Here is a 16,202-nt window from a genome sequence, read left to right on the forward strand (position 1 = left end):
ATGTGTATTTATGTGCACATGATAACGGTCTCGACAAAAAATCTGTCCACGTGAAATGCCTTACCTCAAAATAAGGAAACAAAGCAAAGCATTGGACGTTTGCCATCCACTTGGCACTCTCTTCTCTCTCAACTCTCCATCTTCCTTTTCACCACTTCCCATTTTCAATTACTTCTCCTCTTAAACAACTATTTTCCTTCATTTTCCAAATCTTACACATACTAAGTAGGTGTATTTTTGCCTCACAAGTCGATGAAAATGTCTCTTTTTGTGCTTATTCTTTAATCTTGGCAGGGTTCGAGGATTACGATTGATGTTAGCTAGCTAAAGCAGTTACTAGTTTTATCAGATTCTTTTAATTATTTTATAAAATTTCAAGAAGAATGCCGATCGGCACATGAAATATGGGAGAGTTTTGAGTTTTGGAATCTTGGGAAATGGAAAGGTCAAGCTTCTCCTATGCCACAACATTCTTGAAAATTCTTTTTAATAAGGATAATGATACACACAAGGTTTTGATCAATACGATGACATTTCATTTTTCTTGATTGATCGTTCCCTCTCCGAGCATTTGGGACGTATCCATCTCCATTGATCAAAAAATGAAGAACAAACAGTTACCCCATGAAGAAAAACAACAATTGATCACAGCCGTCAATCTCCTCAATTCTCAAGGCTACCTCCATAATCTCATTATTTATTTCCTCTTCTTTGGTTCCGGTTTAGTGATCGGAATCACTTTAATTTCCTATCTCAAAGAAATCCCACTTGACTCGCAACGCAAGCGATTCTCCGATGACATCGTCCAGTCTTCTTCATTATCCATATCATCATCACCGCCACCACCGCCTCCTCTGCTACTGCCACCGCCGCCTCCTTCAACAACAGCAGTGCCACCGCCGTGTCCACAGCCTCTGCCGCCAATCCCAGCTGGAAGAATTGGGCTGAAGGTATATATCAAGCCTCCGATTGCCATGCATGACATGAAGGAGGAGGAACTTCTGTGGAGAGCTTCCATGGTGCCCAAGATTCGTGAGTTCCCGTTCAAACGTACCCCGAAAGTCGCCTTCATGTTTCTGGTAAAAGGGTATTTGCCGTTGGCCCCGCTTTGGGAGAGATTCTTCAGTGGCCATGAAGGGTTGTATTCGATATACGTGCATTCTCAGCCGTCGTTCAATGGGACTATGCCGGAAGATTCGGTGTTCTATGGCCGGAGGATTCCAAGTAAGGTATTAAGTTATTTATTTCTTTCCTTTTCCGGCCAAGTTTTGAATCTTCCTCGGTTACCGCATGCTTTTTGGTGGTGCAACGTTCTCTCGTCATTTTGAGTTGATTCCAACATTATTGTTCATTAGCTTACACCACATTTTCTGCTACCATAAGCTCAATATCACATTGATTGACATGTAAACATCATTAATCATGTTACCTGTGATCTATACAAAATTTGCAGGAAGTAGAATGGGGAAAATTCAACATGATCGAAGCCGAAAAACGACTTCTAGCCAACGCGTTGCTCGATGTATCGAACCAACGGTTCATTCTGTTATCCGAATCTTGCATTCCATTGTTCAACTTCGAAACAGTGTACGACTACCTGGTTTACTCGCGCACAACATTTGTCGAATCTTACGACCAGTTGGGTCCGGTGGGTAGGGGGCGATACAACAAGAGGATGATGCCACACGTGAAGTTGAAACAATGGCGTAAGGGAGCCCAATGGTTCGAGATGGACCGTGAAATGGCCTTGGAGGTGATATCCGATCACAAGTATCACTTTTTGTTCAAGAGATACTGTAAACCGGATTGTTATTCGGATGAACACTACTTACCCACAATGCTCACGATGAAATTCCCTAGGAGGAACGCCAACCGGACTTTGACTTGGGTCGACTGGTCCAAAGGTGGTCCCCCACCCGGCCAAATTTCTCCGACTCGACCTCACGGTCGAGATGCTGAACCAGATGAGGACGGGCACCGAATGCGTGTATAACGGGAAGCCTACCAACGTTTGCTACTTGTTTGCCAGGAAATTCACCGCCAACGCATTGGATCGCTTGCTCAGATTTGCTCCAAAGGTGATGAATTTTTGATTAATTGGTTAGCTATTTATATATATATATATATATATATATATATATATATATATATATATATATATATATATATATATATATATATATATATATTGAGTAGTTGACAGATTTCATATTGCGAATATAAATTTTTTGTTATTTCACTTTTTAACTCCCAAGACAACGAGATATTGATCAATAGTCTGATTTCACCTATTGATGTATCAAAGAAATTCAAGTTAATAATCTAATTTCATTACCCACTCAAGATTAACGAATGGTTGTGAATTGTCATAAGATTTATTAAATTATTTATTTTGTAATCTTGATTCTCAGCGTTATCCGCTTTGTCCAAAAAAGAATGTAATTTTCTTGAACAATTCATCAAATGGACTTGCTCGAGTCCTTTGCATTTATTATCCCAATTTATTCGTTTTTATACGTCAATTCATTCGAAAGACCTTTTGTATCCGAATAACCTTAAGTTATTTTTTTCTTTTGACAACTTGATTATAAGAAGTCTTATTTTTATATTTTTCTAATTTGGCGGCGGCACCCTTACTAAGCTTGTATGAGAGTGTGTTGTCGTGTGGCAGTTTGATCGGGTCTAAGGTGATTATGTCACCACAATTGTGATCGACTCTCAGCCTCTCCTTCCTATCTCCTTCTTCTTACCTTGTCACCAACGCAACTATAGTTATTTTATGTGACAGCACGACCCGACTCGACCCGAACCCGACGAACACAACTCATTTTGACAGCTTATTTTGCTTCTATGAGTGTGTGTTGCTGTGTGGGAGTTGATTGGGGATAGTCAACGTCAAGGTGATTATGTCACCACAATTTTCAAGTCTCAGCCTCTAGCTCCTCCTTACCTTATTCCACGAAACTTGTCATAAAACTTATTTTATACCAATATTATTATCTATATATTCCACGAAACTTGTCATAAAACTTATTTTATGCCACTATTATTACCTATATATTCCACAACTAAGATCTCTTTTGCTTCATACGTACCAACTATATAGTTTTATAAAATTATAATTTCGTATTATATTAATTGTTGAGGGAAGATACGTAGGGCAACAATACAAGATTTCTTTCGGGTGCTTAACATCGGAACCATGGCTTCTGAAAAAGGTGAGTTTTTAGTTTCGAGTTTTTATCAGACAAGGTGAGGTAAACTATGTAAAATTTTACATGGGTTTTTACGTAAATACGATTTGATTGAATCATACATTAAATCTTAATATGATCCGATGATATTTCACGAGGTTCAGATAAGGAAGCATTGGAAAATCTACTTTTGAATTGTATCTCAAAATATTCCCTCGACTTTGCACTTGATCGAATAGCAGTCGAATGGCGAGTATGAGGTGCCAATGGACTTCACATTAAGATTCAATCAAAGGCTTTCACTCCCAATATTCACGGGTGACAAGATTGTGGACATCCACAACAACCCTCTTCAAATAATCCTAGATAGCCACGATCATCATCAAGATCCCCCTTACTCCATCGAGGTTGAAATCTTGGTCCTCGACGGGGACTTTCCTGGCAGTAGTCATAACGATACATGGACTAAATACGAATTTGCTCGGTATATCATGAAAGAAAGAACTGAAAAACGGCCCTTGATTACCGGGGAATCGAAGGTGACCTTGTGGAATGGCAGTTGGTGTGGTTGGGGACATCAAGTTTACTGATAATTCAAGCTGGATTCGGAGTAGGCGATTCCGGCTTGGGGCTAGGGTGGTGCAAATTCAAGGTGGGAACAGTTTGCAAAATATGATGTTAAGAATACGTGAAGCCGTGACCGAACCGTTTGTTGTTAAAGAACATCGCATTGAATGTAAGTATTATATACATCTCATCTATTTATTTAGTCTCCTAAATAAATTATTGAAGTGAAAGTCTAAGGATATGTTTAATGCAGTGTACAAAAAACATTATCCACCAACACTAGAGGACGAGGTTTGGAGACTGGAGAAGATAGGAAAAAGGGGAGCGTTTTACCAGAAACTAGCATCTGAGGGCATTCACACCGTCCAAGATTTCTTGAAGCTTTTCATGGTTGATTCCTCAAAACTTAGAGAGGTGATTTCTTTTTATATATGTGTGTGTGTGTGTGCACGAGCGTGCGTGTTAATTACTGTATTCGAGCTGTGCAGATAATGGGAGCAATGTCGGACAGAATGTGGGAAGCAACCTTAAAGCATGCTAAGACTTGTGTGATGGGTACAAAGTTGTATAGATTTCATGGGGACAACTACATGTTGACCCTTAATCCAATATGTCAATTGGTGAAGATTGAAATCAATGGCCAAATTTACTTGGAGTGTGACTTTGAAAGGATTCAAGGGGTGAGTAAATTTCATCGAGTGAAGCATCTTATTTTCTCTACTCATCAAAATATGCAGTAAATTTCCATGCATCGAAGCAGGCCCATATACAACGTTTCGTGAAAGATGCGTACGCAAACTGGAATTGTGTGGAGGAAGTCGATAGCGAAGCCCAAAACACTGTACAATTGATAACCAACAAAGGTACCATTTTCTACTCTCCTTTTTATCAGTATTCTAACTTTTCTTGCAAAATTAGATTAGATATTCAGATTCTTTATATATTATATAGTATAATTTGCGTGATCCCGAATCTATAAATTTACTGATTTATTTTGTACATTAATGAAACCTCTGATGTGGATTCAGTGTCAAATAATGAAGAGGGAGGAGGGGAATGCTCGGAATGGGCTCTGAATTCAGGTTTCTAGCTATATGTATCAGCCATGGAGATCATCGAAGTGGTGTATATATGATTTTGTTCTTTGAAAAATGTTTCCAAGTACTACTTTTGTACGTTGGGCAGTTGCATGTGTATTAGTTGTGATCAGATTTATTAGATTAATTGTTCTGTAATATAATGTTTTGATTTGGCGAAAGGACATTGCTATTGTTTAGGGACATAATTAGCTTTTTCTTGTTGGGACAATGTACTAAAAATAGCTTGAAACTTATCAGATATTTTAATGTGCAAACTGGGTTGTTCCAAAAAATGGCCAAAATTTCGGGATGAAGCTCCTGAAACTAGATTGTTACAATTATATATGTATGTGAAAAACAGATTGTATATGTACAACATCAGCAAACATCTGCACTCTTCAACAGTGCAATATCATCTGCTGGAATATCTGTATAAGCTTTACTCTGTATTTCCCGCAGAACATTCACCACATCTTTCATATATGGCCTCATCTCCCTCCCGTTCTGTAGACAATGAAATGCCAACTCTGCCACCGCATTCACCATTGTTCTCACCCAGTAATCTGACTCGAACCCGAGATCCTTATCCACAAGATCATGCAATTCATCATTTTTTATCATGTTAATAGCCATTGATGACAAATTTATCTCGTCTCGATGCCTAGTGATGTCTACCGCGGTCTTTGAAGAAATAAGCTCAACCAACACGACCCCGAAGCTGTAAACGTCACTCTTCTCTGTTAGCTGATAGCACTGGTGGTACTCAGGGTCAATGTAACCCAGTGTGCCTTGTGGGGCTGTTGAGACATGTGTAACATCCAATGGGAGGAGACGGGAGATGCCGAAATCCGCAACTTTGACGCAAAGATTGTTGTCCAGGAGAATGTTGGAGCTCTTGACATCACGGTGGATGACATCTGAGGCGTGCAGATAAGCAAGAGCGCTCGCGGTTTCTATAGCAATGTTCAACCTGGCGGCCCAGGACAGGGATTTGGGTGTCACACGCTTACCGTGAAGATGATCCGCAAGCGTGCCATTCGGGATGTATTCGTACACGAGGAGTAAATCTCGACCTGATCGGGAGGTGCATCCGTAAAGCGAGACGAGGTTTTGATGCCTCATCCGTGTGAGGATCTCGATTTCATTCATGAACTGCTCTACTCGTCTGCAGTTGTTTTCGTACAACCTTTTAACCGCAACAACGCGACCATCTCGGAGTTTGCCTAATCAAAGGATCAATCAAACATATTTATATACAAATGCCTTTATATGAACACATTCTTGGCTATGTATCTCTATCTTTGAATAATATCAAGTACCTTTATATACCGCTCCATATCCACCATCTCCAAGTTCCCGTCTGGGATCAAAACTTTGTGTGGCTTCATCTAGTTCTCTGTAACTGAAAACATGGACTCCGGGCTTCTCTAGATCTTTTAGCACTGAAGATGGATGTGAAACCGAAGATGAACTCCATTGCAGTTTTTGGAGACGACGATGATACACAAAGAAAATAGTGCTCATTGTAAGTGCAGTAACTGCAGCTGCTCCTATACCTGGAAATCACACATCATCATCAATCCATAAAAAATTACGTGTATATAAATAAAGATAAAGCATTATTGTTCTCTGGATAACGTAAACATAAGATTTGAAGATCATTTAAAATGTATTTTTACCTATACCAATCTTGAGTCCCAAATTTAATCTTCTACCTGTGGAACAAAAGAAAAATAATTAAAGTCATACACCAGTCGAAAGCAAAATCTTTCTGTTAAAAATAGAGAGAAACGAATAGGGAAGAATGCAGTCCAAGCCCACCATTCCTCTCGCAGCCTTTACAATCTTCAGCTTCTTCCCATCGCAAAACAAATCCCTTCTTCAAAATGTCAACATAACTCATATTCAAAGGCGTGCCTAGATCATAAGTCCCCGCAGGTGTATTAAACAAATCCTGGCACGACTCGATCGAATAGTTCATGTGCTCACCGAGTTCGACATGGAAAACAGCAAAAGAATGTTGACTGCCATTGCTAGCACAATCCACTTTATATATCTTTTGCTCGTACGGAGTGGCGCAGCCGTAGAAGATGAAGAGATCATCAGTCGAAGGTCCGTAGCTAAACGAAGTCCTATCCAGGCTAAAGTTATGTGTAGGGACAGGGCACTTGTTGCCAAAATCGTATACCTCGGACATAGCTAACAAAAGGGAGTTGTTATCATAAAACACGTCCTTAACGATCAAGTCGTGGTCGTTGATCCTGATCAAAGGTTTGTTTTCGTCGCAGGAGACATCGAATTCAGGTAATCCACAGTGGGGCTGGTCCAGGCCAGTGACCCGAAAGGGGTGGCGTATGATCAATCCATTGCAGGTTCGAATGGCACAACTAGTGGTTGAACTTGTGTTTGTGGATGTCGATTTTTTTACGAAAAGACTGAAGAACATAATTATAGTAACAGGATGAATAATTTTCTTGGATTCCAACATGTTTTCTGGAACCGTTGATCTGTTTTAGAGTTGAGAAAGTGGTGAAGAATGGACACTGTTGCAAAGTTAAAGAAGACGGGAATATCAAGATAGATTATTGCTCAATTGATAGGTGAAACACCAGGTGGGTATCATCTGAATCGATGAAATTTTCTTTGATTTTATGCCAAAATACCATATTTTGACCAAGTGTATTATTTTGAATAAGAAGCCAATTATTCATTCTTGACTTGAAATGGAAGCGCAGACAAGATACCTCCACGCATGCTTTTGCGAGGCCAGTTTGCGTGTGTGGGTTTTGTGTTAACAGCCAATTGGGCGTTTGCTTCATCTTATTTCATTGACCCAAGAAGGCGACTGTGTTCCAATTTTTGTTCAATTTTGGCTTCCCAGTTGAATTTTAAAGACTATTAGTCATTTATTTTAGGTATATATTTTCAAATTTATTTTACTTTTGATATAATCAATCATTAATCTTGTTCTTCCCGATCAATTTTATATTTCTACGTATCAAAATTATCATATTTAAATAATTAGAGTAGGTCTCATGTAAAACCATATCACAGATCATAATCTGTGAGACGGATCAACCCACATATATTCACAATAACAAGTAATACTTTTAGTATAAAAAATAATATTTTTTCATGAGTAAGAAAAACTAAATATTTTGTTAGTAAAGGTCATTGTTTAAAATCTCCAAAGATAGAGACTGAAATGATTATTATTTTTGGCTCAGCAAACGAAAAATGCGTCCTTAGTTGAAATTTGACATCTAAATGACGTGAGCAAAATGAAATTATTAGTAGTATTATTATTTTGTATTTTAATTATTATATTATTGACTGAGAAGTGTGATCCTAGTTATATTTTATTTTCGTTTTATTTTTATTTTTTGTGTGAAACTCTGGTTTTCTTCAACGTCTCTCTTCTTACGTTATATTTTTATTTGTCTTCTTTTTAGCTTTGAAAAATGACTAAGGGGAATGAATTGATTAGATGAGATGAATTTATTGGAGAAATTTCGTTTTTGGATATGTATATTTATTTTTTTGTGATTTTGGTTTTTAATATTATCAAATTTCAAAATTTGTACGCAATGTATTTTTTTTTATTTTTAGAAATTATAACGTCACTATATACGTCAATGTAAGATCAACATCTCATCAATGTCGGATCAACATCACAACATAATATTTGATAAGGTAAATGACTAAAATTGTAAAGAAAAAGGCGCAAAATTAAAATGACAATTTTCACAAACTATTTTACAACCATTTTCTTCTGGATTTTTTAAACCGACCAATTATAACTTCAATTTTGTTGATTTTTTTTCAATTATCGAAATTTGTATTCGAAGATATCACGAAAAGAATTACCATTTTTTTAGGGGGAAAAAATTGGAACGGAAAGTTGCTGATTAAAGTTCCACCACATGCATGATTTAATGGCTATACATTAGCCAGCTGGTTTGGTATAAAAATTGAATATATCTCAACGGATATCTATATATTACAAAATTAATATCATTTCAGGTGTCCGAATATTCATTCAATTAATTGTTCCAAATATATAATATTACTAAATTACTAATAGTATGATATATATTGAAAATAGTCGATTATATTTATGTTGTATATAAAACAAAAGTATTACTTTCACATTTGCATCCACTCACTTTATAAGGATTAATATCGAGTCATATGACAATGACTAACTAAATATTCATAATATTCACAAAAATCAGTGTAAAATTGTCTCACGGTTTAATTTTATGAGACATATCTCTTACAGTAACTCGACTTATAAAGAAGTATTACTTTTTTTATTGATAAGGCTATGCTTGGTGTGTAGGATATGATAACTAATTAGATTGATAACATAACTTAAGGTAAGGATATATAATGTGTAGTGATGAAGAATGTTTTGTTTGGTAAGATTTTAATGAGAATGATAAATTTTATTTTTGTTGTTTTTATAGCAATGTTTTCAAATCATGTGCGTAAAATGGTTATTTATGTTATATTTTAGGAATTGGAGTCTCAATCCTCCCAAAACAATGTGAGGTCTTTTCACCCAAATAAGTTTTTTTTTATCATGAGCTTCATGATTATCTAGACCCATAAAAAATGAGACAAACATGAGTTTAACAATCTATCCTTTGCTTATCACTCATACCAAACATACCTAAAAGTATTAGTTTTCAGTAGAAATATGGATCAGGTCAACTCTTCTCACATATATAGATTCGTGAGAACGTCTCACAAGATATTTATATATATATAATGAGAAACAATGTGAATTTTGTATGGGACAATAATTTTTATTGTTTTTTTAAAGTATAACAATTTTCTCAGAATTATTCATACAAAATCACCATCATACTGTATACTAGTAAAAGATGCACATGCATTGCATGTGCTATTATTATTTTTAATTTGATTAAATAATAGTAAATAATTAACATAAAATTATTTCGATTTAGAAAAGTTGTTCGATTTAAAAGGGAAGTTTTGTTTTGATTTTTTATATTTAAAATATAGAGCGACTTTAAAAGTTTTTAGAGTAGAAGGATAATTATTAAATATTTTGGTGTCCTCAAAAGTAGTTATTCTAAGGTCCTCACACTTAATATAATAATATAGAAATATAGATAACAATTGTAAATGCGAATACGAAAGGATGAGGTTAAACGGCAATTAAATAAAACGTCGGGGGCATATTGGACAATTGATACAAGATCTTTTTCTCGGGGCGAAATCATAAAACCGTGAATCGTAGTGAGATTCTCACGAAATCGATTAACAAGCCACGAGGCACGAGCCAATAAAATAGCCGTTGCAAGTCCCAAATTTTTTAAAATCCAAAATCATCGCTCAGACACAAATACAGTATTTTTATTGCTCGCCTCTTTCCTTTTTCGTATCTCTTGCTCTGATTTTGATTCGCGTGAATCTGATTGAAAATCTCCAACCTATCAATTATCAGGCATTCTATGGAATTCTTTGGAATTGATTTTTGTTAATTTCCTTGATTTCTGCTAAGCTGCTTCACTGAAGCATTGCTGCTCTAAATTTGAGTTAGATCTGATTGGAAATCTATCTGCGCTCAGTTCTCAGGTGGAATTCTTCACTTATCTGTCATTTGTTCCAGTTAATTTTCTGTTTCCAGATTGTTGCCATTAATAATATTTCTGTCTGGATTGTGAATTTTTCTGCTCACTGTTAACTTGATCTTTTTCTCTGTTTCGTTTTCGGTTTAATTTGTCCTGTGATGAGGCTAGTTAATTTATTTTCTTGACTTAGATCGTGTTGGATCGATAGTTGTCATTGTAAAGAAGAGTTCGATTTTATGGCAGAAGTAGTAACACTCGTCTATGTGACTGTTTATTGATTGATTTTAGCCTATTTTGAAAGTTTCAGATCGTGCTTGAAGGGGGAAGTTTCTATCAGGAGCAAAATTACCCTTTCCTCGTTGAAGAATCGACTTTTTATAAAATCTTGAAGCGATATGACAGTCAGAACGCCTAGCACGCCTGCCGCAAAAATAGACAGGTCACCGGCAGCCACTCCAGGGGGACAGAAATCAAGAGAAGACAAAATTTTGGTAACAGTAAGGTTAAGGCCCCTGAACAAGAGGGAACAATCCTCTAAAGATCAAATAGCCTGGGAATGCAGCGATGATAATTCCGTTGTGTACAAGCCTAGCCCCCATGAACGTGGAGCTCAGCCAACCTCCTTCACATTTGGTAAGTGATATGTTAAGCATACGCTTGTTGGTTTTGTTTTGCCAATACTTTGGAATAAGAAATTCAATCGGAAAATCTTGCGTTCGTTTCAGACAAAGTCTTTGGACCTGATTGTTCAACCGAATCAGTTTATGAGGATGGCGTTAAGACTGTTGCTTTATCTGCTCTCATGGGTATTAATGGTTAGTCAATTCAGTTACTACTAGCACAATGAACTAATGTATGTATCTTCTCGTTTCCTTCTTAAAATACCTGGATTTTTCACTTGCTTTTGTGCAGCAACTATATTTGCATATGGACAAACCAGCAGCGGGAAAACTTATACGATGAAAGGAATTAAGGAGAAAGCTGTTAATGATATATACATGCACATAGTGAATGTAAGCGTCAATAAAATTATCTTCTGTTGTGCATGTGCTTAATATTTTTCCTACCATCACAAATGCTAGAGTTAGAGGCAGCATGAGCGAGTGAAAAGACTTTTGAGTCATGTCATAAACATCTAAATCTGCGAGTGATTATGCGTTCTTACTAGAGTTCATGTTCATCAGAATAAAGTAAACTAAAAGGTTTAATTATGGCAACACTAGATATCTCAAATTTGACTATTACTCCAATTTCTTCTTCAGCTCTTCATATCGAGTCTTGATTGAAAAGTGGAAGTTTTTCTTTGTATGTTCATATTTCACGTCTATTATTTAACTTCAAAAGATGCAAAATTTTAGCCTGGAAGCAGATTCTCACTGACGAATCCACGACTCTTTTTTTCTGTGTGGTTACTGTTGTTATTCTAACCCCTTGAATTTTGGCTACTAAACAGAATCCAGAACGAGACTTCAGAGTAAAAATATCTGGCCTAGAAATCTATAATGAGAATGTAAGAGATCTACTGAATTTGGAATCTGGCCGTAATCTGAAACTCTTGGATGATCCAGAGGTGACAAACTCTTAGTTGTATCAAGAAAACTGTTATACTTAGTGTTATATGCACTTAGCCTTCATCTTTTCACTTCACCAATATTTATTACCTGACTGCAGAGAGGAACCCTGGTAGAGAAATTAGTGGAAGAGACAGCGAAGGATGATCAACACTTGAGACATTTAATAGGTGTTTGTGATGGTAAACATTTGAAACCTTTGGCAAGATAGTTATACCACTACACATTGCTGAAAAGAATAGCTGATTTTGTTGCTCTTTCTTTCTTGTAGCTCAAAGACAAGAAGGTGAAACTGCCCTCAACGATACCAGCTCTCGATCACACCAGATTATAAGATTGGTCAGTTTGCTTTTCATATTTCTGGTTGGAATACATGAGAAAATGTTTAGGATATATGTATTTTTGTCGCTAATTTGAGTTCCTTAATTTGCAACACAGACTATTGAAAGCACTCTTCGTGAAAGCTCTGATCATGTGAGATCTTATGTTGCAATCTTGGTAAAATCAATTCTCTCTCTTCCATTATATAAGATCTCTTGGAAGCATATGACAACTTTTTGATATTTTGGCTTGTCTTTCTGTTGTGCAGAACTTTGTTGATTTAGCTGGAAGTGAGAGGGCATCACAAACAAATGCGGAAGGTGCCAGACTTAGAGAGGGCTGTCATATTAACCTGAGCCTGATGACCCTCACAACAGTAATTAGGAAGCTCAGGTCAGAAAAAGCATCTAAATAGACTACCAACAATCTTGTTATCCTCGAGCACCTTTGCTTCTGGCACTTTCTTTTATTTTCTTTCCCTTTCGTTTTCTATGTGTGGTTGAGAAGGGTTCATGGGTATGATTGAATTTCACTCAAACTTTTACAGACAGTATGAGAATGCTCTATTAATATTGCAAGAACGTGAGTTTTTCAAGCCAAATATTGTATTGCTTTTAACTTGAAAACTCTTGGCTTCCAGTGTGGGAAAAAGAAGTGGTCACATACCATACAGAGATTCAAAGCTAACACGCATACTGCAGCATTCACTGGGTGGAAATGCGCGTACTGCCATCATATGCACATTGAGTCCCGCTTCAAGTCATGTTGAACAATCACGTAACACTCTTTTGTTTGCCATCCGAGCCAAGGAAGTGACAAATAACGCCCAAGTGAATATGGTACTTTCTTTATTGAGGAGCATTAGTCCATACACAGATATATGTTTTCTCCCCATCCATCATTCAACAATGTGGAGCAATTATAGTTCTTTAATATTGTTTGGATGTTTTTGTCAGGTTGTTTCAGATAAACAGCTTGTCAAGCATTTGCAAAAGGAAGTAGCAAGACTGGAGGCAGAGCTACGCGCACCAGATCCATATAATGAGAAAGATTTAAAAATTATTCAGGTTCACTATCTTCACTCGTTTTTTCTTTTTTAAAAAAGAAGGGCCTTAAAGTCTTATTGTATTTTAACATTATACTTTAGATGGAGAAGGAAATGGAGGAACTTAAGCGACAAAGAGATCTAGCACAGTCTCAGGTGGATGAGTTGAGTAGAAAACTGAATGAGGAACAGGTATCTAATTTGTCTCATTTTAACTCTCCCCTCATTTATTTCATGCATCTTGATCATCAAAAACCGTTTTACTATATTTTCTTATAATAATAACTCTCTAAATTAAATGTTCTATGGCTTTCTCTGAAGTCTAAAAACTCGTATTTTTCTATGTAATTCAGGTACACAAACCTTCTGAATCACATAGCCCTGTTGCAAGGAAGTGTCTGTCTTTTTCAGCAACTTCATTACCAAAACTTGATGGAAGTGAGTTTGGACACCACAAAAGAATAAGTAATACAGTGGGAGTAAGCAATACACTGGGACTGCGGACGATGAGGCAATCATCAACAGCTCCTTTTACACTGATGCATGAAATTCGGAAACTTGAACAGCTTCAGGAGCAGTTAGGTGATGAGGCCAATCGAGCTCTTGAGGTACTACAGAAGGAGGTAGCATGTCATAGACATGGTAACCAAGATGCAGCAGAGACTATTGCTAAGCTGCAAGCAGAAATAAGAGAAATGCGTGCCATTCGGCCAGCTCCAAAAGAACTTGAAGTTGAAAGTGTTGTCACAGTTAACAAGAGTGTTAGTGCAAACCTGAAGGAAGAGATAACTCGACTCCACTCTCAAGGAAGCACCATTGCAGATCTTGAAGAGAAACTGGAAAATGTTCAGAAGTCTATAGACAAATTAGTTATGTCACTTCCAACCAATAATGAACAGTCGGCCAAGGACGAAACTCCAAAATCAAAGAGTGTTTCTAAAAAGAAAAGGTTACTTCCTTTAGTTTCAAGTAACAGTCTCAACAGGCAAAATTTCATAAAATCTCCATGTTCACCTTTATCAGTTTCGAGACAAGTATTGAACGGCGAGACAGAAAATCAGGCTCCAGAATTGGATGATACAGTGTCTAATGAAATTCAACCAGTTTCTGAAAAAGATACCCCCACAAAGAGTGAAAGTGGAGATGTCTCCTCAAAAGAAAACACTCCATATCGACGTTCAAGTTCTGTCAACATGAGAAAAATGAAAAGGATGTTTCAAAATGCGGCAGAAGAGAATGTTAGAAGCATAAAAACTTATGTGACAGAACTTAAAGAGCGGGTTGCCAAGCTGCAATACCAAAAACAGCTTCTTGTATGCCAGGCAAGCTAATTTATTCTCTATCAACTTCTTATTTCAGCATCAATAGATTATTCTTAAACCATGAGAATCTCAGTATCTGTTCCACATTTTTCAGTTATATTTGACCTTCCAATGTTAACTTCCTATGCCTTTAGGTGCTCGAGCTCGAGGCTAACGAAGCTGCTGGACACAATTTGGATGATGGTGAGATTCTTCCTGAGATACAGGAGTCCCCTGCATCGTGGCATACGACTTTTATTGAACAGAGGCAGCAGATTATCGAGTTGTGGGATGTTTGCCATGTGTCAATCATTCACAGGACACAATTTTATCTGCTATTCAAAGGGGATCAGGCTGATCAGATATACATCGAAGTGGAGCTCAGACGCTTGACATGGCTGCAGCAACACCTAAACAAACTTGGAAGTGCAAGCCCTGCTCGTGTAGGAAACGAACCCACAATCTCTTTATCATCAAGGTTCATCATTCTCTATCCTGAAAAAGAAATTTTTTTTATTGATCAAGTTAAAAGCCTCTGATTTCAAATTATCTACTATGTGATTCAGCATCAGAGCGTTGAAGCGTGAAAGAGAGTTTCTTGCAAAACGGCTTACAACACGTTTGACGACCGAGGAAAGAGAGGCCTTGTACATGAAATGGGATGTACCATTGGAGGGGAAACAACGAAAGATGCAGTTTATAAACAAGCTCTGGACGAATCCGTATGATGTTAAGCATGTGCAAGAGAGTTCCGAGATTGTTGCAAAGCTTGTGGGGTTCCATGAAGGTGGAAATATGTCAAAAGAAATGTTTGAGCTGAATTTTGCGGTTCCATCCGATAAAAGGCACTGGTTGATGGACTGGAACCAGATATCAGACCTCCTTCACCTGTGAGAAATTTTAACCTTTCTGCTCATAAATCATAATCTATGTTCCATTGTATACAAATTAAGGAGACTCCCAATTTCTTAGTTTCTCTTGGTGTTTAAATGATGGTATAACTGATTGTACCCGCCACCATTGAAATTGTATGTGACAGAATGGCCACCATGATTCAATTTATTTAAAGTTTAAAATTCTTGAGTTTCTTTGTACCAAGCCCTCCCTACTTTCCTTAAATTTTTGCATGTAATTAATGGCATGTTAACTTCACCTAATGTATATTTATCCATAGCAACAGCATTGGATAAATTAATATTTCGCCTCATGGGCCACTGCAAGCTTTAACTTTTGGATCATGCATCAGCCTAAGATCAAACGGCTGGAGCTAACATACCATACAATGAATATCCACACGGGTAAGTCGAAGGCTACCTAGAAAGAACCATACTTGTGCAATATTTTCGGGAAGATTGAAGAATGTAGCAGGCATTACCCGATTCACGGCACAAAGTTGCCGCTGTTTTGAGATTGGCACAGCCTTTTAAAAGTAAGAAACCATTCTTCGAACGAAAATAAATAAAATACTTCACACTTCAGTAAAAAAAAAAAAGAGAAGCAACAGTTTGAAAGTGCATTTAT

The 16,202-nt window shown here is 37.0% G+C and overlaps 3 protein-coding genes and 1 pseudogene across 4 annotated transcripts; 3 read left to right on the plus strand and 1 right to left on the minus strand.

The window, feature by feature from the left end:
• The first annotated feature begins 6 nt into the window (after nucleotides 1-6).
• Nucleotides 7-2,104, plus strand: LOC140809612 (glycosyltransferase BC10-like; annotated as a pseudogene).
• A 994-nt stretch (nucleotides 2,105-3,098) lies between these two features.
• Nucleotides 3,099-5,061, plus strand: LOC140809562 (protein SAR DEFICIENT 1-like). The gene is given in 7 exon segments (XM_073167232.1): nucleotides 3,099-3,218; nucleotides 3,359-3,751; nucleotides 3,753-3,930; nucleotides 4,015-4,175; nucleotides 4,250-4,441; nucleotides 4,522-4,624; nucleotides 4,790-5,061. Coding segments are annotated over 6 exon segments (987 nt in total). The 5' UTR covers nucleotides 3,099-3,218; nucleotides 3,359-3,460; the 3' UTR covers nucleotides 4,852-5,061.
• A 95-nt stretch (nucleotides 5,062-5,156) lies between these two features.
• LOC140809561 (LEAF RUST 10 DISEASE-RESISTANCE LOCUS RECEPTOR-LIKE PROTEIN KINASE-like 1.2) lies at nucleotides 5,157-7,616 on the minus strand. 2 transcript variants are annotated; one of them, XM_073167231.1, is made up of 4 exons: nucleotides 6,662-7,616; nucleotides 6,520-6,555; nucleotides 6,160-6,396; nucleotides 5,157-6,063 (listed from the first exon to the last, which is right to left on the minus strand). In XM_073167231.1, the coding sequence occupies exons 1-4, from the start codon at nucleotides 7,326-7,328 to the stop codon at nucleotides 5,219-5,221; spliced, it is 1,785 nt and encodes a 594-aa protein (XP_073023332.1). In that variant the 5' UTR covers nucleotides 7,329-7,616; the 3' UTR covers nucleotides 5,157-5,218. The 2 variants fall into 2 exon arrangements, with proteins under 2 accessions (XP_073023332.1, XP_073023331.1); XM_073167230.1 differs by having other exon boundaries at nucleotides 6,520-6,554; nucleotides 6,652-7,616.
• Nucleotides 7,617-10,171: 2,555 nt separating this feature from the next.
• LOC140808666 (kinesin-like protein NACK1) lies at nucleotides 10,172-16,156 on the plus strand. The gene is made up of 15 exons (XM_073165815.1): nucleotides 10,172-10,447; nucleotides 10,751-11,076; nucleotides 11,169-11,258; nucleotides 11,356-11,456; nucleotides 11,897-12,013; nucleotides 12,115-12,196; nucleotides 12,286-12,353; nucleotides 12,453-12,512; nucleotides 12,604-12,728; nucleotides 12,976-13,174; nucleotides 13,292-13,402; nucleotides 13,483-13,572; nucleotides 13,734-14,702; nucleotides 14,837-15,159; nucleotides 15,248-16,156. The coding sequence occupies exons 2-15, from the start codon at nucleotides 10,839-10,841 to the stop codon at nucleotides 15,573-15,575; spliced, it is 2,901 nt and encodes a 966-aa protein (XP_073021916.1). The 5' UTR covers nucleotides 10,172-10,447; nucleotides 10,751-10,838; the 3' UTR covers nucleotides 15,576-16,156.
• The last annotated feature ends 46 nt before the right edge of the window (nucleotides 16,157-16,202 follow it).

The sequence above is a fragment of the Primulina eburnea genome, chromosome 13 (genome assembly GCF_022965805.1).
Source record: "Primulina eburnea isolate SZY01 chromosome 13, ASM2296580v1, whole genome shotgun sequence".
In the NCBI taxonomy this organism is placed as follows: Eukaryota; Viridiplantae; Streptophyta; class Magnoliopsida; order Lamiales; family Gesneriaceae; genus Primulina; species Primulina eburnea.